General features: G+C 40.2%; 1 protein-coding gene across 7 annotated transcripts in view; it reads left to right on the forward strand.

Moving 5' to 3' along the window:
• Positions 1 to 21,533, forward strand: part of SORCS2 (sortilin related VPS10 domain containing receptor 2) — a 1,939,515-nt gene that overhangs the window by 418,193 nt on the left and 1,499,789 nt on the right. For all 7 annotated transcript variants that reach the window (XM_069203288.1, XM_069203250.1, XM_069203258.1 and 4 more), the window contains exon 2: positions 6,331 to 6,398. In XM_069203288.1, the coding sequence (XP_069059389.1) occupies positions 6,331 to 6,398 (68 nt within the window). The remainder of the gene's footprint in view (positions 1 to 6,330; positions 6,399 to 21,533) is intronic.

Consider the following 21,533-nt stretch of genomic DNA (forward strand, 5'->3'; position numbering starts at 1 on the left):
TTTATGTAGCGCTTACTACCCCTGAAGAGGCGTCAAAGCGCTTTTCGTCGAGTAGCACGCTACTCCGGAACCCAAAAGGAATTAGTGGTGGATTAGTATAGAAAAATATGAGTACAGTTTTAGTATTATTATGAGTTAATTTGAGCCGTGGATATGTGAGTTTGTTAGTTAGATTGACTGGAGTAATGGAGGGGTGGAGGAGGGAAGAATCCAGAAGTGTTAATTGGGAGTTTATGGTAATAGGATTTAGGCTTGGGATGAGTAAAGGGGGATGGAGGAGGGAAGAGTCTGTGGAAAAGGTTAGAGAGATCATAGTAATATCTTAGTAAGAGATTTGAAATGAAAGCTGGATATGACTTGACGTTATCAAGTACATCATGTTTTTTACATGCTCAGTAAGTATGTTTAGGCTAGACTACGGGTCCAGGAATATTGAAAGGAAAAGCTTCAAAAAGTCAGCTTTTTCCATGTACATTTTTATCACTAATTCTGTCCATATTCGTGAAGCCAAATCCTATAATCATTTCCCCTGTAGTCCAGCAGATGGCGATGATCTGCATGGGCCCTAGATTCCATACAGGTGGGGAGGCAGGACATTTCCTGCAGCATGAGCAAATGCTGTCCTAACTTTGAAATTCATTTAAGTTTTTACTCTTTTTGCAGTTAAATTTGCGGGGAAGCAGGCATGAGCCTGATTTGGCAGAAATATAAATTGGAGATATTTCAAAGTTATTTATTTATTTTTATCTACAGCCAAAAACAGGGACCAATTATCGGCAATAGTCCGTAATTTAGTACATATTTCAATTATGATTGATCTTAGATTGTTGATATGTATTAGAAGCCCATGCCCTTGTAATGGTCTCACTGCATTGAAGTTACATATGGTAATCTATCAAACACATTAAAATAAGTAAGCTGAACATTTCACAGCTATACAGTTTTAATGAAAATGGAAAACAAGTGTCTCTCAAAAAGAAAAAAAGGATTATTAATCAATTCAATGATTATCAATGTTAAAAAAGTCTAGCTTAAAAATAGCTTTAGCCAGAGGAGACTTCAAATAAGAGATATCATTATTAAGTGCATCAAGAAAATGAAAAATAATTTACTTCAGCACTCAGACGTATCTAAGCAAACCATATATTTTCCACACATAGGTAATCAATACAGCAAGAAAATAGACGAAATCATGAATAAAATAAGGGGTTACACAAATTCCAGCATTCAACAGCTCAATTACCCATATTAGTACAAGATCATAAAGGTTGTCATCAAGGTCACAGGTACTGTTGATTCATTCTTGAAATGAGAACGGATTGATGACAAATTTACTCATTTGTTTGCCAAAAAAAATTAACTCCACAGCAGCAAGTAGTGGACATCAATGTTTCTATCTCATAGCTTATTGGCAATATTCTGGAAACATTGAAACTGTATTTCTTAATATTATCCTGAGGATCTCCTCACATATTATTAATTATATAAGCGATTAAAACTGTATTGAGCACCTAAGTGTATGAATATTTTTTGTAGTTTTGTTGGTTTCTGGGTCATGTGCCATGCCTGTAGTAGTATATAATACATTGATACTGTTGCTACTTATTATCCTTGTTTAAAATGTCCTTAAAAATAGTTGTTGGACTTAGCCCTCGCTGCAGGATCGCCTCACCTTTCCCCTCCTGAATTTGTTTTTGTTGGCCTTAGGACCATGATTACATTACCACTGCTAAGGAGTGCTCCCTCTCTAAAAGATGGTAAAATTGGCTTACACCTGATTGGCATATTTAGGCCCATATTTATACTTTTTGACGCAAACCTGCGCTAACGCAGGTTCGCGTCTAAAAGTTTAACGCCAGTTACCCCCATTCCAACGGGCGTCATATTTAATGAATGACGGCAGCCGGCGCTGCGGCCTGGTTAACGGCAAAATAATTGACGTTAATCGGGCAGCGGAGGCATTGGGAAGACTGGGGGTTGTGCGTCAAAGAATGGTGCAAGTCAGGTTAGAGTCAAAAATATTGACTCTAACCTGACTAGCGTCATTTTTTGATGCGCAACCCCCATGGAAATTAATCCTGTCTTAGCAAAGACAGGAGTCATGCCCCCCTGCCCAATGGCCACGCCCAGGGGACCACTGTCCCCTGGGCGTGGCCATTGGGCACAGTGGCATGTAGGGGGGACCAAGTTAGGCCTCCCTATGCCACTTAAAAAAAATATTTACCACTTCTTACCTGTACTTACCTTAGATGGGTCCCCCCCAGCCACCGGTGTCCTCCAGGGGTGGGCGAGGATGGCAGGGGGTTTCCCTGGGTGCAGGGAAGGGCACCTGTGGTCTGGTTCCATGGTCGGAGATCATGGAAATGAGCCCACAGGTACTCTTACGCCTGCCCTGACCCAGGCGTTAAAAATGACTCTAAACGGGCTTAGAGCCATTTTACAAGGCCCTCTTCCTCCCATTCATATTTTTGCACGGGAGAATAAATAAGGCGCAAATGCCTTTGAGTCATTTTTTGCCTGGGAACGCCTACCTTGCATCTCATTGACGCAAGGTAGGTTGCCACGGTAACAAAATGACTCTAACTCCGTATATTTGGCGCTAGACGGGTCTAGCGCCAAAGCATAAATATGGAATTAGGTTTGCGCCGGATTTGCGTCAAAAGAAATGACGCAAATCCAGCGCAAACAGAGTATAAATATGGGCCTTAGTTTACTTATAAGTCCCTAGTAAAGTGGTATGTCATGTGCCCCAGGCCGGTAAATTAAATGCTACTAGTAAGCCTGAATCACGTATTGTGCCACCCACTTAAGTAGCCTTTTTAAAAAAGGTCTCAGGCTTGCCAGTGTAAACTGTGTGCAGTTTTAAATTGGCTTTGCAAAATAAACCTTTTTCCAAACCTAACACTCCCTTTTTTAAATGCATATGCACCACCTAGAGTAGGACCTAAACAGGTCATAGGGCAGGTATTGAGAAAGTTAGACATGTACCTTTCCTGGTAGTGAAAAGATCACAAATTTTTTTTGCACTTCTGTGAGGCCTTCCTCTCCCATAGAATAGCACTGGGCTACCTAATTACATTTAATGTGATAAAGTTTGTTTAGGAGCAGGTAGAAATTTCATGTTTATTGTCTAAGGATTTGTATTTTAAAATCCTCTTTAATTGTGGTGTTGGATATTAAAATGCCATTTTAAGAAAGTTGGCATTTTGTTATCCTATCCATTTGGTGCCTGCAGCTTATTTCCTGGGTGACATGACTAGGTGTAGTTGGCATTTGGCCTTTGTGTATTCCTCTGAGGCAGCCACACGATAGAAGACTGGGTTTTGGCAGGATAGACCATTCTGTCAGGATGAGGGGGCAGAGCTGTGCATTGCACCACTTGCACTTCAAAGACACTGCCTCAACTCACACAAAGAAATTCACGCTAGCCTATTGTGAATGCAGACAGCCAGGAACCAGGGGAGAGAGGCAGGAAATTTCAGAAACTTCTGTGAGGGGAAAACTCCAGCTGCTTCTCCGAGTTCAAAGTGGGCATCAGGTATACAAATAGAACCATCAGACCCATACTTCAGTACCCTTCTGGACCTGTGGATTCTACAGCAGAAGGACTGCCCTGCTGACAGATGACTGATGTGCTGCCTGAGACCTGCTTTGCTTTCTGAGAATGCAGACTGGGTGTGCTACCTTCATCCTAGGCTACCTGAAGTGATTGAAGTCAGCTGACTAATCTCCTGCACTGAACCTGCACTTGGTTTGTGATCATGTTAGCTCTTCCTTGAAGAAGAGTAGTAATCCTGAAGGTTTGGGCTTATTGTGACCACAAACGGACCCATTTGCGCCATCGTCTTGAAGCTCACGCATCCCAGCAATATCAACAGCCTGCGGTGGCTGCCAACATGAAGCTCCAACAATGACCATCTGCGACGCCTGAGAGAATCTCCATGCAACAGAGACAAGTATCAGTGATCTCTCCCTGATCCTTGCCACCTCCTCCATCATGAACTGGACTCTTCGTGCTGTGACTTTTCCCCAGCTACCTGATCCCCGCCAGGAAGCCACTATCAATCCAGGAAACAGCAGCCCTCATGACTTCGACCCATTCTGGCTCACCCAACGACTGATGCCCACATTACATCTTCAACCTGGGCCAAATGGAAATCAGCAGCATCCTCTCTCCCATCCTCAACAACTCCATTGGGACTGCCACCATCCCCGAAGTGTGGAAACAAGCAGAGGTCAAGTGGCTCTTGAAAAAAACTGTCTGCTGACCCCAGTGAACTCAAAGATTACCTTCCCCATTTCACTGCTCCCCTTCCTGGTCACGGTCCTGGGAAAAAGCCACCAACAAACAGTTCTCCGAACACCTGGAATGACACAATCTACTAGACTCCTCCTAATGTGGCTTTCTGCTCCAACTACAGCACCAAGACTGCCCTTATCGCCACAACAGACAACATCAGGTCCCTCCTTGACCACAGAAAGAAGCCGGCCTTGGTCCTCCTCCACCTCTCTACTGTGCTTGACACCATCTCCCACTACGCCCTCCCCTCCAGACTCCATCACATCGGGATCTGAAGCAGCACCACAATTGGATCCACACCTTCCTCACAAGCAGCACCTAGAAAGTCTACCTCCCACCTTTCACATCAGAACCTAAGAGCAACATATGCAGTGTCCCCCAGTGATCCTCAATCAATCCCACCCTTTTCAAAATTTACATGATGCTGTTGGCCGAGATTGTTCATTCCTATGAACTCAACATCATCTCATACACCAATGATACCCAACTCATGCTCTCCCTCTCCGAAGGCCACGCCACCCCAAGAGACTACTTCAGCACTGCCATGACACATGTCGTCGAATAGATGAAATCCAACTGCTTGAAACTGAACTCAGACAAGAGAGAGGTGATCATCGATGGAAGCAACCCGTCCCCTTGGGACAAATCCTTATGGCACTCCATGCTTGGACAGCCCCCGACTGACCACCCCCACAATCTCAGCATCAACAGCAAACTCACCTTCAAACAACAGATACATGCAGTAGCCTACTACAGCTTCCACCACCTCCACATGCTATGGAAGAATTTCAGATGGATCCCCATCGAAACCAGAAACACGATCACCCAAGCCATCATCACCAATAGACTAGATTATACGTCGGACTCCCAGCCCAGCTTTTCACCTCCTCCAGACCATCCAGAACGCAGCAGCGAGACTCTTCCTGGACCTCACTAGACAGGCCCGCAGTACGAGTAGCTACTGATTCGCAGCAACAACCCACAGCACCTGGATACCCCCCAGGGTGATACAGTGTGTTTTACAAATCTAAATATTGATTGATAGCCTGAGCAAATATTGCTAAACATTTGAAACCTAAAAGGTGATATCACATAGTTTTATTATCTCCACTTCTGTTTCCTATTGAGGGACAGGCACATGCCTACCCTATTCATTGATGTTGTCTTCATACTAATATTTATAAAGCACTACTTTTTCTGGTGCTAATGTACTTTGCTTTAAAAAGAGTAGTGTAAAAACAGGAACAGCAGGACCAGAGACATCAGAAAGTATTCTTGAGTAAGAGAATATTTTAAGAGCACACCCAACTTGTAGGTGATTATCTGTTCAATCTGGTAACACCTTGTTCCACGTCGAAATTATTAAATAAAAATATTGTTATCTGATTCTGTTTTGCCTAAAACCTGGTACAATAACCTGGTGAAGTTCAGCATATCTATGAGAACAGGTACTTTGGTATCTGAGAAGTTTTTGACTTAAAAATTTGAGCTAGAAAAATATGGGTGAAATGGGCAATGTCCTCAAAAGAAGACTTTTTTCCACCAATAATTAAACATTGAATGCTTTTGTACCTACCCATACTTCCGGTGCCCGCAATGTGGCCACAGAATTAAATGCTCGCTGCTAAAATATGCAACAATCTTTAGGTCATAAGCGTGATTCCTGCCAATGGTCATTCTTCCATCCATTCCTCTGAGGTTGATGAATCAAGTACTATAAATTGAGTAAAAGTAATGCCTGTTGTTTATAGTACATTGAAATGGTAGGAGTGAAGTATGAAACACTGTATAAAACAAGGTATTATTATTGCTAGGCCTATCAAATAATCTAATAAAAGCATTTTTACCTCCATACACATAGCTTTGTGTTCAAGAAGACTAGTAATAGTAGACAATTAATGAGCAGAGCAGTTGCCCCCAGCAGCAAGGCACCATTCATGTACCACCACAAAGGGACTCTAAAAAATACAAATGCAAATTAACAAAATTCATTTATGTAAGCTTATTGTTTCTATTTGTTTTATATGCAGGTGATCCTGATCCTTACAAAATACTACCACTCTGACATGGGAAAAGTGCTGGAAAGTTCTCTGTGGCGGTAAGATTTTAAAATGGAAATCTCATTATTGTTAATGCAAATAAAAACACACAAGAATGTAAGAACAGTAATCTCAAGATGAATGTTGCCTTCATGCTTCAACACCAAGGTTGAGTTTCACTTCTTTCCTTGAGGCTGTAAGAAGAGATGGGATCGCTGATTACAGAGATTTGGCTCCGCTCTATACTTTTCTAGACTAGGGGTGAATCAAGGCAAGATATGATAAGACAGCTATGTAGCAGAAACAAATGTCATAGTGATGTGGTTGATTTTTAGTGACTATATTGATGTTGAAGGTTAGATCAATTTTATTAAACTCTCACAATGGAAATCTAGATATCAAACAATTTTAAATGTTTATTGTTGAGTTGAAAATAGTCTATTGTCTGAATATTGTTACATTTCTTTATTAGTGGGCAAAAAAGAGAACTGACCTCTTAGAGTTACATCTTATGAACTGCATGGCTAGTGAAACACAGTGATTCATCACATGTATGTTAAACAAACCACAGGCAAGATATCTGAAGTATGAGTGTGAATCTCAGCATCATGTAAGATGCGCTATTATAGACTGTGTATGTATTGTGTTCTCTGACCTGGACTCCCATGAATTTTACATATACTATTAAATATATCAAGATTGTTTAGCTGACCAGTAGGGCCTGAGTCTTGCAATTTGAAAGATGTTTTGAACTGTGTGGAGGGACCTTTTTGACATTTGGCTCTTTCGATTGAGCAGTAAGTCGACATTATAGAGGTAGAAGTGATTATAACAAATAAGGTAAATCACTCCTTTAAAATTATGTCTTTTGCTTACTATTTTCAGCAGGTGTAAATAATGCATTGTATTTGGCAGCTGTGCCCGTGCTTGATCACCTAACCCTTCTTCAGTGTTTCTAAAAGGTTTGAATGGTTGATAATTTATTAATGCCCCTTTTAGCTAAATTTTGGTCCATTCCATTACTCTGGGGTACACTACATAGAACCGAAACCATTGGTAATAAACACTTACAAAGTGGAATAACAATGAGTATGTTTCAAATTGTCATTATTAAACTGTTTGGACTATATATAAAATGAGTTTCATTCAGAAAGTGATTCATTGTTTCATGCACAGTCTTGTGGATAAATGTGAAGCCTTAAACTGCAGAGTTTGTAAGTCAGTAAAAGCAGGGCTTTCACTACTGAATTACTATTCTGGAAGCTGACTTTCTTACACCTCAAATAAATTCCTTAATTCCATAGTCAATAGTTGTGAAACCTTTTCCCACAAAATAATCTTCACATCTAGATTGAGTGCCAGTGCCCAGCATTACTAACCAGCAGCATAAAGCAGGCAGTGCTTAGCATAGCCTGAGGTGCAATACACTACCATAAAAGAAACCAAAGTCTGTGATGCTTTTCGAAGTTGTTGTTTAGGAGATGTGGTCTCAGGATTTTTAAATATTGTGTAGGCATCATTAAAATGTGGTTGCACTTTCACTGAAAGTACACAATGAATACAGTTTAAGGCAAAATGTCCAAGAGCAGATAAAGTAAGATGATGAGAATTAAATTGATGAAATATATGGGAGGAAATGGCACTGATATGATCTCTTTACTATGTACTTTACTGTGACGTTTACTCAAATTCATGTGTCACCTTTGTGCCTGGCTGGTTGACATTTTGTAGGAGTCCATTCTGAAATATTCAGTATGTTTACCTGAGCCACAGAATTTCTACACTGTTTCTAGAATGGGACTCTCAAGGGGGCCTCCCAACCAAAGGATTAGGTGTTGCTTGTCTACTGTGCTTCTTAATTGGAAACCAAGATTATGTGTTAATGGGCAAGTAAGTATACATCAGCCTTTGTATTAAAATGATTAGAATTATGGATTTAAAAAAAATGTATTTTGTCCTCATATTTACAATCAGAAGGCTAAAGGAGCTCCTACCACAACATTCATCTCCATCCCTCACCAGAAAAGAAGAGAAAGGAGAGAAACAAGGGCCACACCACTTTTCCACCACAGCTCACACGCCTCACAAGCAGACCTTGTGTCCAGGGAGTTCACTGTATGGACCTCTGACAGTCTACCCCTAGTAGTTTTTTTTGGCTTGGATATGTAATCATTGGATATTATCTTTTCATTGTTCTGACAGTTTACCTCACTTATTAAACTACTGCAGTTTATTCCAATTCTCCCACATATCCCCAAACTTCGTCCTCTTAGTTGAGGGGCCACTATGGTCTAGCCTATTATCCTATGAACTAAGGCTAGCCATTCCCTTAATGTTGGGGTCAAGGGAGCACCCACCTCAAACATATTTCCCGACGTGCCAACATTATTAATACGAACAACAAGGGTTTTTAGTTCTTTTATAATTTTGTTAATTATCCTCCACCATCCGTGGTCCCAAAAATCACAAGTCCCAGGCTTACCTTAACCTTTTGACCCATAACTTTGGTGAGTACCTTACCCACGTCTTGCCAAAAGATCTGGATCATGGGCACTGCCAAAATATATGGATGTCATCTGCCTTTTCCACACCGCACTTAGGGCACTTCTTCACCTCTCGTCCTCCCACACTCAACAACTTTTTCAGCATCCAATATGCCCTGTAAACAGATGATTTTTCCTGAGAGGTGCAGACCCAGTTGACACTTAAAAATAAACATCAATATTTGTCATAAGGTTTTCACATCCAGCGTCGGTAGGTCCCTTCCCCAGATCTCTGATGGCAGGTTAGAAGCTTCTTCTCCATTATGTATTAGCAACCAGTAGCACATTGAAACCTCTTAATGCTCTTTACACACTTTCCTTCCCCAACTTTACCTAACCCCCTTGAACAGCTTGCCAGCTGATAGTACTTCATTTTAGGTAGCTTGGCCTCTGTAATTTCTGCCAGGAACCCCCAGCCTACCAGTGAATTATCCTCTAAGATTTGACCACAGTTATCTAATACTCCTTCCCTCAGGTAGGTTGCCAGCTTATCTTGAAGATATTCAGGAGTTCCTGGTGAGTTCCAGATTGGTGCAGAACTGCAATAGCAAGGTATTTCAACTTGATACCAAAGCTTGCAAGTTGCCTCCAGGGCCTTCAAACCAACCTTTTTAAAGTAGTTTGGGTGTCCAAATGTAAAAAGAAAGTGATTCCATTCCATGGGCAAACGTTTTGTCATAGCTTTGAACAGTGGGGTGAATGCAGAATCATCTAATATTAGAACTCTTATGTTCTTTAATTGGAAAGCCCTACATGATTGGTAAAATTTAGGACTTGCAATACTGTCATGCTCTTTTTTCCTGTGTAATTTCCTCCTCGCTATTCTCACAACTTTGAGGACCATGTACAACTGCTCGGTTCCCCCTGTAGGTTCTTAAGCCACACTGGCTTAAATTCTAACAGTATTGCATTAAAAATAAAAGTGAATTTTGGGAGTATCGACATTTTTAGGATATTCGATCTTCCTAGAAAAGAGAGTAGAAGATGTCCCCACACCTTTAATAACTTCCTAGTTCCTGACACTATTTTATCAAAGTTTACCTGGGCCATTTTGTTTAGATTGTTCAATACCTGCACTCCCAAATATCTTATTTCCTGCTTTACAAGTGGACTACTGGAACTTGTCTTACATTCCAAAACTTCTGTTTTTTGCTGACTTTTCTTTAACCAGAGACCTTCTCCAAATCTTCCAGCGTACTCAGGATTGTTGGAAGTGAGCCTTCCAAATTTCTTGTGTACACTATTGAGCCATCGGCATACAATGCCACTTTTTTCTCCTACCTGTTGCATTCAAAAGGGACAATGTTTTGATTAGCCCTAATATTTCTTGCCAATATATATATATATATAAATATATTTATAATATTTTAAAAAGCAGGGTGACAAAGGGCAGCCCTGGCGAGTTCCTCTTCTAGTCTTTGTCTGCTCAGTAAGGTTACCATTCACCAAAAGCTTAGTAACTGGGATTTTATATAGAGACCCAACAGCTCCTGAAAAGACATCCCCCAGGGCATGCTGTTTAATTACACACTGCAAAAGGGGCCAACGTATCCAAGTCAACGGCTTTGGCTGCATCAAAAGTGAGCACCGTCAACATAATGTTTTCTTTAGTAGCCAGGTCTATTGCTCCAATCAAGTCATGCATCAATTCATAAAGTTGCTTCCCCCTAGCCAAAAAGCTTTGATCTTCATGTATTAATGATCCGATCACCTTCTCCACCCGCTGAGTTAATATCTGTGTGTACATTTTATAGTCGGTATTCAGGAGGGAGATCGGCCTATACAACTCACATTTCTTGGGGTCTTTGTTTGGTTTTAAGATTATGCTAATGATGGCCACGTCCCAGGAATGCAGTGCATCTTCTCCTTTTACAAAGACCACATTTAATAATTATCTCAGGATAGGAACCAACTCATCTTTCAAGCTGATGTATAACTCGGTTGGCAAGCTATCTGAGCCTGCTGTCTTTCCTCTTTTTAATTTCCTGATTGAATTGGATACTTCTTCAATGCTTATCTCTGGATTCATTTCTTCACTTAATTCATCTTGTATGGTCAGGATAGCTATTTCACTAAAATAGTTCTTAATCTGCCCTTCCTTCACAACTAAATCCTATGTGTACAGTGTTTGAAAGAAGTGTGTAAAGGCCTGTTCTATTTCCCAATCTTCTGTACAGAATTTACCAGTGTCATCATTTAAAGTGCCTTAATGATGTTTCTAGTCTGTTCTACCTTTGTTTTCCAGGCCGATAATTTGCCACATCCCTCACCATACTCATAGTGGGACAGCTTACATATTTCCCACTTTTTCCTGATTATTGCCTCCAGATAATTTGCAAGATCTGCTCTTACACTCTTTATTTGTTTCTCCATCTCTGCTAGGTCTCGATCGCTGTGAGTTAAGTCTGTCTCTCCTAATAGCCACTGCATTGTTAATTCAAGATTCCTTATCCTTTTTTTAGTTTCCTTACATCGAAATGCAGCTAAGCTTATTAATCGCCCCCAATAAAAGCCTTATAACTGTCACAAACAATATGCAGGAGAGCTGAACCTCTATTTAACTACAGAAATTCTCTGGTGTCCTGCTTCAAGAGGTCTATTATCTGATGATATAATAAAAGTGCTTGATTTACAGTCCATCTTGGAGAGGCAGGGGCTTTATATAACCTGAGCTGTAGGCTAACTGCTGAGTAATCAGACAATGTTCTGGAATATTGTCCCCGTTTTTAGTATTTCTACTTTATGTCCACTGGAAATCAATCAATTCTAGAGTAGAGTCCCTATTTTTTGTTGTGAAAGGTAAACCTTTGACCTTTGCCTCCCTTCTGCTTCCAGACATTAACAAGGCATATATCCTCCATTATTTGCTTTATTAAGGATCTCATTTTAGGTGAGCTAGCTTTACTTCTTATAGTGGATTTATCTAGTACTGGATCTGTTAATTTATTGAAGTCACTTCCTAATATTATGAAGAGTTAACCTCTAGAAGCTGGTTAGATAGGGCTTGCAATGGAGCAGCATCACCTATATTTGGCCCATAATAGCCCACAAATGCATGCCATGAGCCATACATTTTTGCCTTAACAATTAACCATTTCCCTTTTGGGTCTGTTATCACTTCTTCCATCAGAGCCTTAATGGAGTTCTTGAATAGGATTGCTATACTCTTACACAAGTCTGATTTGTGCAAGTGTATTGCCCTACACATTTATGTTTCTTTATTATATCCTCCCACTCCTGAAGAATTATAAATTTATTATCCACAAGTCTCAAATATTCGAGGATTCTACCCCTTCTGTTTTCAACTCTAAGGCCATTGCCATTCCAGTATAGCACCTCTAGAGCGCTACAGTTGATGACCCTGGCATGCTAAACCTGGTAGTAGAGACCTAGTTCGTGCCTGTATGAGCTCAAAAAAACCTACATACTTTGAAATTACAAATGATGCTTATTTTTATTCTTTTTTTCCCACATGCTCACCCACCCATGATCTGAGTTCCTAAATATATTTTCCTAATTCCCACTGTCTGTCCTGCGTAAACCTCTCAATAGCCAATCTAATACAGAAAGAACATGCACCCTTAGAGAAACTTCCAACTTTAAGGGCCTCAGTCAGGATTTGCTCTTTGATTAAATAAGTCTTAAAATTAATCAATATTGTTCTTGGATTTTTCCTAGCAGTAGTTTTTTTGAATGGGTCACAATGAACTCTCTGTATGTCCTCCTCTAGACCTGTGCGATCCACACAGGGGATGAACTATTTTAGTAAACTTATCACAACATGCTTAATGTTATCCCCCTCTAGTCTTTCAGGGACATTCAGAACTCTCATGTTATTCCTTCTTGCATTGTTCTCTAGTGATTCGAAATTGTCACGTAGATCCTTTTCAGTCATTTTTAGGTTCTGTATTTCCTCATGATTGGCCTCAACCTCTCTGTTAAGCTGCTCCAAGGAAGCTTCCATCCTTGCCACTCTGTCCATCAAGGTATTCATTTTTGCTTCCTGGGCTTCACATGCTCATTTGGAGCTTTTCCAGTTTATTTCTCAGATGTTGCAAATTTCTCTCTCATTTCTTCCTTTACCGTTATAAGCAACCCTTCAACACTTGACTTCCCTTCCTGGGACTGCCTAGTGGAACTCTGTAGAGGGGGCCCGGTGGGTGGGGTTGATCCTTAGCAATATCTTGGGTTAACATTTGAAACCTATTGCTATTTTCCATCGTCTTCATGCTTACCCCGTCTTCCCCTCTTTGATGGCATTAGTCCTATTATTATTATGTATACGAGGTCCTAGAGGTGGCTTAGTGGCTAGGGGAGGAAAAGCCCATTCCGTTTTAGACTGGACTTTCAAAAAGGATCGTAATGAGGACGTGATGTTAGTTTGTTCTGCAGTTTTGGCACTTTTCCCCCCACACTCCTTAAAATTGAATCAGTCCACCGGTCGATTCCTAGACCCAGTTATGGGAACTTTAAAGAAAACCTTCAAGAGAAGATTTTTTACTGCCACTATAATCTCCCCCTGTCTATTGCTCTGTTTGTATGAGGCAGAGACATCCTACTGCACTCATGTGCTTTGTTAAAAAAAGCCCAGCTGGTATCTGTCCAGTCTCTCCAGTCGCCTGTGCTGAGGGGAGGGTAAATGACACACTATCACCTCAATGTTTCCCAGGATACCCTGGAAGCAAATGCATGCCAATACTTGCTGATCCCACCTGAGTTTCGACGCTGCCTCCGCCCATAGACTTGCACCACAGCTCTGACCTCCTCCGATCAGCACCACCTGCGCTTTGCCACGAGCCCCGACACAGGCTCCCAATTCCAGCATGAACCATCAAAAGCCAAATAGAAGCTGATGGGAAGGGGCCACATCAGGTAAGCCAAAAGAGCAGGGCTCAGGGTTACTGCACATGTAAAGCCTGGAAAATAATTGCCCAGGGATTTCAGATCTCCCAACCCGCACTCTCAGCCAACTGCCATGTTCCCCCATCCACAATCTTATCCATCCATGCCAACTAAACATATTTTACACCATATTTGGCATGCCTACAAATACGGATTCACAATGTTAAAAAGGAAATGGGGATTAGAAAAGGGACTTAATGCAAATTTCGGGATGTAAAATAAACGTTTAGATTTGGTCCTTGTAATTCATGATGTTTTACAGGTTGTAGTTCTTTATCACACCACAGCATCAAAATGCATATTAAAGAATATGTAATGCATTTTTCCCTATTTAGGTCACCATCAATGATTTTGTCTTATAATGAAGGCCTAAGCTGAGAAACGTTTGATCTCTTTTTATATTTAGTCTTCATTTATAATTTACAGAGTATAGTGCGAGCAAAGAAAAAACAAATGTTTCAGTGCCTGATCATTACATCAAATGTCTGTCCCTGTAGAACTAATAAACTGTGAGAGTGGCTCTTGTTTTCAGGCTCTTCTTGTTGAAATGGAATTCTGGATACTGAGATAAAATCTGTGCAAACAATATAAATAACCAAAGGCATAAACTCGCTCTCTTTTTAAGGTAGCTACCTTTGACTTGTGAGTACAAGCTTTCTGTTGATATATGTATCTATGGTAGCTCATGGCCAACTGGCATAGCATAGAACTTCATCAACAGCATGCAGTTCACATTGAATACCAATTAATCTGTTCCCTGAAATAACAAGTGCTGCAAATGCATTGTTTGTGTTGTAGATAAATTGGCCTTTGAAAGTGAGAAACAATCCTTCCTATCTGCTTGACAAATATATAGTTCTCTACTCCTTTAGGGGAGCTCAGATTCAGTGCTCCATACAAGTTTGTTTCTCACAGAAACAACATTGTATCAGTAAATTACTTCTCTGTGGCTGGTTTCTGTTTCTCTCCAAAACATGATTCAAATGACAAGTGACAGCAACATAGAACTTGATTCTCTAGCAGCAAACTGTGCATGCCGGGGGCACAAGTTATAGTTACCTTAGGCCATGAGTATGTTCACTACAACAGGTGGCTTTCTACAGTTTGATACATTTAAAATGCAAGCCTAACTATAACATCCCTGTAACCTTTATTTTTTATTTTTAAGTGAATCTTAAATATAAGCATGGTGGGTTTTTCCTGAGATTTTCTTTTTACCTCTTGAGGCATATAACATTCCCCCCTTCACCAGGCTTTAGGGACCCCTAACCCCATCGCCTACATGGAATGTCTAAGATTCATCTTTGGCAATATTTCTACATTATAGTTAGGAAGTTAGTTCATGAGAGTAGTTAAAGGTGAACATTTTTGCCCTTCAGTTCAGTCTTTCCTGATTATTTTTTTCCACAGATGTACCTGTAAAAGTTACAAATCACAACAATTTACAGATGTTAGTAAACATCCCTAAAGCTGTTTTCTTGGTTGGATAGAGTTTGGTTTAAGCAAGGTACTACAGGATCTGTTTTTTCAGTGAGCACCATAACTGCACCTGAAAGACATTGTCAACAGTGAAACTGCACCAAATAGCTATTTGTTCGAATAATGCATTTTACAATTGAATGTAGCAAAGGAAAATATAAATTAGAATGACATGTCGAAGTAGAAAGGAAGGTGTGACCTAGTAAAATTAACCAAAATCAGAAAGACTGCACATGTATAGTTTATTTCCTGACTTGACATATATCAAAAGTGATAGGTGAGCTCACATATTTAGAACAGAGAGTTGGCAGATTATTCGAATAACAATCCATTATGTGTATAGAAGTTTGATTATAAATGTTTTACATGTAACCTTGAAAGATATAGCCCAATTACAGAAGGTAGTTGTTGTATCAACCTTGAGAGTAGAAACACAGATCTTATAACAACTGGTAATTGCTCTTGTTAGCATTTTCTAGAATGGGATCAACCCAAAGGAAATTAGTCTTGGTCTGCCCTGACGGGATCGGCCTAGCTGTTAGGACTTGAATATCCATTTAGAGGTGAGGTCAAGATTTATTTGCCTGTGATTGGGCCCCATCTCTAAGGGCACACAATATCTGAAACAGTGGAATGGAATTTGCTTGAGTAATTATTATTCAATCAATTTGATGCAATCTGAGTGACTCCACCCTAATTAGGAGGGGAATGCCAATACATGAGTCTGGAACTCATTGCGGTATTGGGGCTCCACCTCACTGATGAGGCCAAAAGGGTTTGCTTGTTTGTCGGTTTAAAGAGGTACATTGTTTAGCAACTAAGCTGGATTGTTCCCTTTGGGAATTGGCCAAGATTTATTTGCAATTCATTGACCCTATATGTAATTTCTTAGATGACCTCAATAATTCCATGAAATGTACTGGTGGGTTAGATTTATTTAAAGCTTTCTCTTAAACTCTTTTTGCTGTTGTCTTTGCAGAGGAGCATGATGGGAGGAAGAGATTAACCTGACAATGAATGAGCCACAACACATTTTTCTAAAGTGAATAAGGTTTCTTTAAATACAGAGAGCTCTGCAATATATATAGATGTGGCCCTGGATCATTATTCCTAGTAATCAGAGCCAGCACAGAGAGTTATTGGACTGTGTCAAGGAATGGAATAGTCAATCAATCAATTATTACTTTATTCAGTTTAACAAACAAACTATAAAACACCGTATCAACAGTTATCAAGGCACAAGTTTACAATAATGTGCAACAAACTCAAGGAATAACAACATTCTGTGAGTTCAATCAAACCTACAGTGCGTGGCATTAAACCAATAAATTTGCTACAGCAAAATTCATTACAAAAACTAGATAAGACATTTGTAGGTAAAAAGCTATCCTCAAAAGGAGTATAAGATACAAATTTAAATACTTTAAAAACATAAAAACTGAGTACATATATTTTATCTCAAATTGCATATTTTATCCACATCACTTTTGTAATACAAGTGCCTCTCTTACAAATTTTAAAATAGCACAGCAGGTCTCAGAAGATTCAAGTGAAAGAAGGTGGTTAAATCCATCACTACAAGAACACATCAAAGGAATCTCAAACTTGGGATCTCGGGGTTTGGTAAAGGGCACAGAACAAAACAAAGTGCAGAGTGGTTTGTTTAGCCACATTACTACAGGGACATGGGTCGAGATTCCTTTTGCTAGGGGTTACATCGTAGAAGGACCTTAAAAATCATAAAGACCCAATTCAACGAAAACAAATTCCAAATAGCTAAGCCATGGGATCTTTTCAGAATGAGACAATCTCTAATGATAGAATGGGCGAAGCCTAACTCCGATGATAGCCAAATCTTTGCCCATGGGAGCAACAGGACAAGGCCAATGTGATCCTCGTATAGTGTTAACAGTTCCTTGACAGGCTTCTGACCCAGTTTAGCCGCAAATCTAAATAGTGCATCCACCTCTTTGTTCATCTGCTGTGCTCTTAAAGTCATCAAAAGGTCCCATAAAAGATGTGTGTTAAAAAGGATCCCCAAATAAGAGAAATTCTGCACCTTCTCAATCATGTTACCCTGCAATTCAAATGACTTTGTTAGCTTCGGACCACGCACCGTTACATAAGATTTTTTATAATTTACTTTCAAACCTAAAGATGCCATAAAATCCACAAAAGAATCCAAAAATTTCTGCAGACTCATAGCTGTCCTGGCTAGCAGGATAGCATCATCTGCATAGAGGAGTGTTAGAACAAAGTTTTTTACCAGTCTTCAGGTAATCCAATTTCTTTTGCAACATGTACACTTCAAGACCATTTATATAGACAAGGAACAAAAATGGGGCCAGTATACATCTCTGATGGAATCCTTCTGTCGCAAGTATAAGATGTGCTGTTTCACTTTCACAACCTTAGTGTATTTTGACCATAGTATTAGAATGTAGCACATGTAATAGGACAACGAGAAGTTCCTCTATCCCTGTGTCCCCCATCATAGTCCATAATCTGTCACAACTCAAAGTCAAAAGCACTGCGGAGATGGTGGTCCCCACGGCTGCAGGGGGGCTGCATGGCCCCAGATCTCAGCATGAGATTGGAAGGGGTCACGAATCCTTTGCGTCTATATAATATATATACATATTTATATATATTTATATATATATATACAAATTTGCCTTTTCTTTAATTTCTCTAAAACTACAGAACTGTTTTACACTAAATAACACAGAGGTTGCTTTCAGGACCAAGAGCTACCTTTCAGCCAAATTTGGTGTAATTCCGCCCAGTGGTTCAGGCGCTATGGCTATTCAAAATCCCTATGGGAATTGACGTTGGAAACTGTCCTTTTTGGACCCCTCTCCCCTTTTTCTCAGCCCCCTCTTGACGGATCACTCCAAAACTTTTCAAACAGCAGCTGATGTGGCTGTCAAATTTGTTCAGAAAAGTTTAAGATTGGTCAAGCTGTGCCAAAGATTTAGGCATGTAAACAACTGCGTTTTCTAAAGAAAGTAGGTCCTAACCATACCTAGTGGTGACTGCCACTAGGTAATACACATATATATGTATATATATATATAAACATATGAATGAAGAACATTTACATGTCTATTGTTATCCTATCACCATAGAAATGGATTTATCTTATGTTGGACATCATTAGCTTAAAGAATGATAACTCCCATCATGTTTTATTGTTTGAAATGTCCAAGACCTTCTGGGCTGTGTGTAATAGACAATTCATGGTCATATCAATAATGTGGTACATGGGTACCAAACCCAGGGATTTCACAGCTTAAATACTGCTCTGGCCCTATTCAGTACCCTTTACAATTTATATCACCTAATACCTTATAATCTAAAAGAGTGGGATTATTGACAATTGGCAGTATAACTTGAAATTGGTAAGACAACCTGCAGAGGAAAGCAATAGGAAAGGATTGTTCTATTTAGTAACTGCTACTAGTGCATGAACCTAATCTCTCAGACTACTGAATATTCATTGAATGCAGCCCTTGGTCCTTCGCCAATGACATTTCCAATTTCATGTCATTGGTGGGCTACCACTTATATTGCACCCCTGCTTGTATTTCCATAATGTACGCCATAATTGCTGTGGCTGGCGTACATTAAACTTACATGTGGTGTGGCAATAGAGTTAATGTGGGGCGGGAAGAAAACATTTAATTGGACAAAATATTGAAAATGATCTATATTAGAAGTGAACACTAGATGGCTTTTTGAAAGAGCATAAGTTACTGGAAGTAGGGTCATTGGGAACTGAACATCAAATATGATCCTATGTAGTCAAGTCATTTGACTGTTACAGAATCGTCCCAATTAACCCTAACCAAGTGTTGGAAATGACCATTCTTTTCATGGTACCACCCCAGAATTCTGCCTTACTGTTTTTGCTGGCTGTAGAACTCTGTGCATCTTACCCCTGGTAATCAACTGTAGAGTGCCTGTGCTCTCCCTTTCAACATGATGAAACGGGCATACATTTGATTGCCATATTTAACTTACCCTTAAGTCTGTAGATTCATGGTATCACAATGTCCCTAGGGCCAGCAAGATAAATGCCACAGGTGTGCCGCACCACTCTTTGGGCCACTATTAGACCTGACATCCTTGGCATAGTGTTGCCTCAATTTTCTTGTTATCATCCCTCCTGCTTGATGCATTTGCTATTGTTGACTACTTTTGGACTCTATGCACTTTTCCACTGCAAACGGGTGCTAAAGTGCTTATGGTCTCTCCTTCAGACATGGTAAAACTGGCCTACACCTTAGTGGCACATTTAATTTACCTGTAAGCCTCTAGTCGGTGGTACTACATGTACATGTGCCTGTAAATTAAATGCTACTACTGGGCCTGCAGCCCTCATTGTGTTACTCACTAAATAGTCCTTAAAAGCATGCCTCAGGCCTGCCACTGCAGCCTGCAATACAAGTATAAACTGCCATTTTGACCTGGCAAAATAAACCTTTAGCCAGGCCTAAACCTTCTTTTCTAACTTATGTCACCCCAAATGTAGGCCCTATAGATCATAGGGCATGGTACATTGTATTTAAAATTAGGACATGTTTTTTTTAAAGTCCCACACATAGTCGAGATAGTTACTAGAAATTGACGTAAAATCAATAGTACTTGCATTACTTTCCCCCACAAAAGTTGGGCAATGATTAAGACTATCCTTAACACAGTCACTTAAAAAGATCAATTCATTGGAGATCAGAATTAGTGCATCCCATAGGCCGAATGGGTGAAATGTGTCATAGGTTCACCATCCTTATTTACTACCCCACATACTTTGGAGCAACTCAAGACACACATTGAGCAGTTAAAATCCCCAGCCACAAAATACATAGTGGCTGTCTCAAAAAGGTTACCTTGTTAATAGCCTCCAGTAACTTGTTAGCCACTTGCGAAATGTGGGGATCAAAGATGTTATGATAGAAATGTACCTTTAAAAGATCCATATTATCTAGTCCCTGGATTAAAAACAGTTAGTACCATACTGAGGAACATAAAAGTGTGACTTTCATCAGCACATATTTAACAGAAAAAAGCACCACCAAACCCCACCTCGTTCTTACTGAAGAGACAGGAACTGCTGATGTACAATAAGAGCGGTATCCATTTAGATGCAAATCGTTTATGGCCCAAATCTCCTGAAGGCAGATGATATTGAAGCCAGAGACAAAGTCCACCCAATCCTCATTTCCCAGCTTCGCAAAGATTCCTGCAATATTCCAAGACAATACTGCAGTAGTGGGGTCAAGGTTTTGTGATGGAAAAGAATCCCCCTCTGGAAGATCTGACAATTAAAAGTTACAGACAGAACCAAGGATGACACCTCCCAAAAGTCCAATTCTAAAATTACTTTTGGATAATCAAATGTATGAGCAACTGCAAAACCAGTTGTTACCCAAGGTTTTCCTTGGTTACGGACGCCCGACGTTAATCAATCTCGCTGAGCCCCAATAAAGACTCAAAATGATAAAAATGATCGAAAGGTGCCGGGGATGGCGATCTTAGCAGAGGTCTCTGTGTTCTACTATGATGATGATGCTGCAAAACGTGGTGGATGTAGAAAGAAGAAGTCTAAAGGATGAACCCCTATCTTGCCAGCATTTGGGAGCGCATTTCTCAAGCGAGTCAGTAAAAAGTCTTTAAAACTTTAAATTACACAGTCCCCCTCTTTGACTTTCTCTGTTGGCCCGACCCAGTTTACTCTGCAGGCCATAATTCATTTGTCAATTACTGCCGGATGGCAGTCTGAATTCCTCCTGCACCACTAAGCTGCTTTACTAATAAAGGCTTTCACAATTTTCTTTTGCACTATCATCCAAGGGTGGGACTCCCACAAGAACCATCGTAGAGGGGGTGGATTCAGGTGGTAAGAGCAAAGTTGTAGGAACAACTTAGGTTGCAGAATGCTACACTGAGAAATCCGGGCTTAAGGTAAAGGTAAGGGCTTAAGGTAAAGGGTCTGTGCCTCTGATCCCTTGTACATTTTGATTAACTATGGCTGTGAAAATACAGATGCTGGCTTGGTGAGTGTGAGCATGCAGAGAATTGGCAATGCCGGTCGGTCAAAATGTTTTTTTATGTGAAGGATCAGATGCCTGACTTGCGAGATGGAGTAGTCATTCATCTACACTGAATGCAACGGTCTAATTAGATAGTAGGTTTAACAATATGTTCTTCAGGAGAAGGTGGGCAGTACCATGTTTTTTCTAATGGATCATGCATGACCATCTTTGTCCT

This window comes from Pleurodeles waltl, chromosome 1_2 (genome assembly GCF_031143425.1).
Source record: "Pleurodeles waltl isolate 20211129_DDA chromosome 1_2, aPleWal1.hap1.20221129, whole genome shotgun sequence".
NCBI classification, from domain to species: Eukaryota; Metazoa; Chordata; class Amphibia; order Caudata; family Salamandridae; genus Pleurodeles; species Pleurodeles waltl.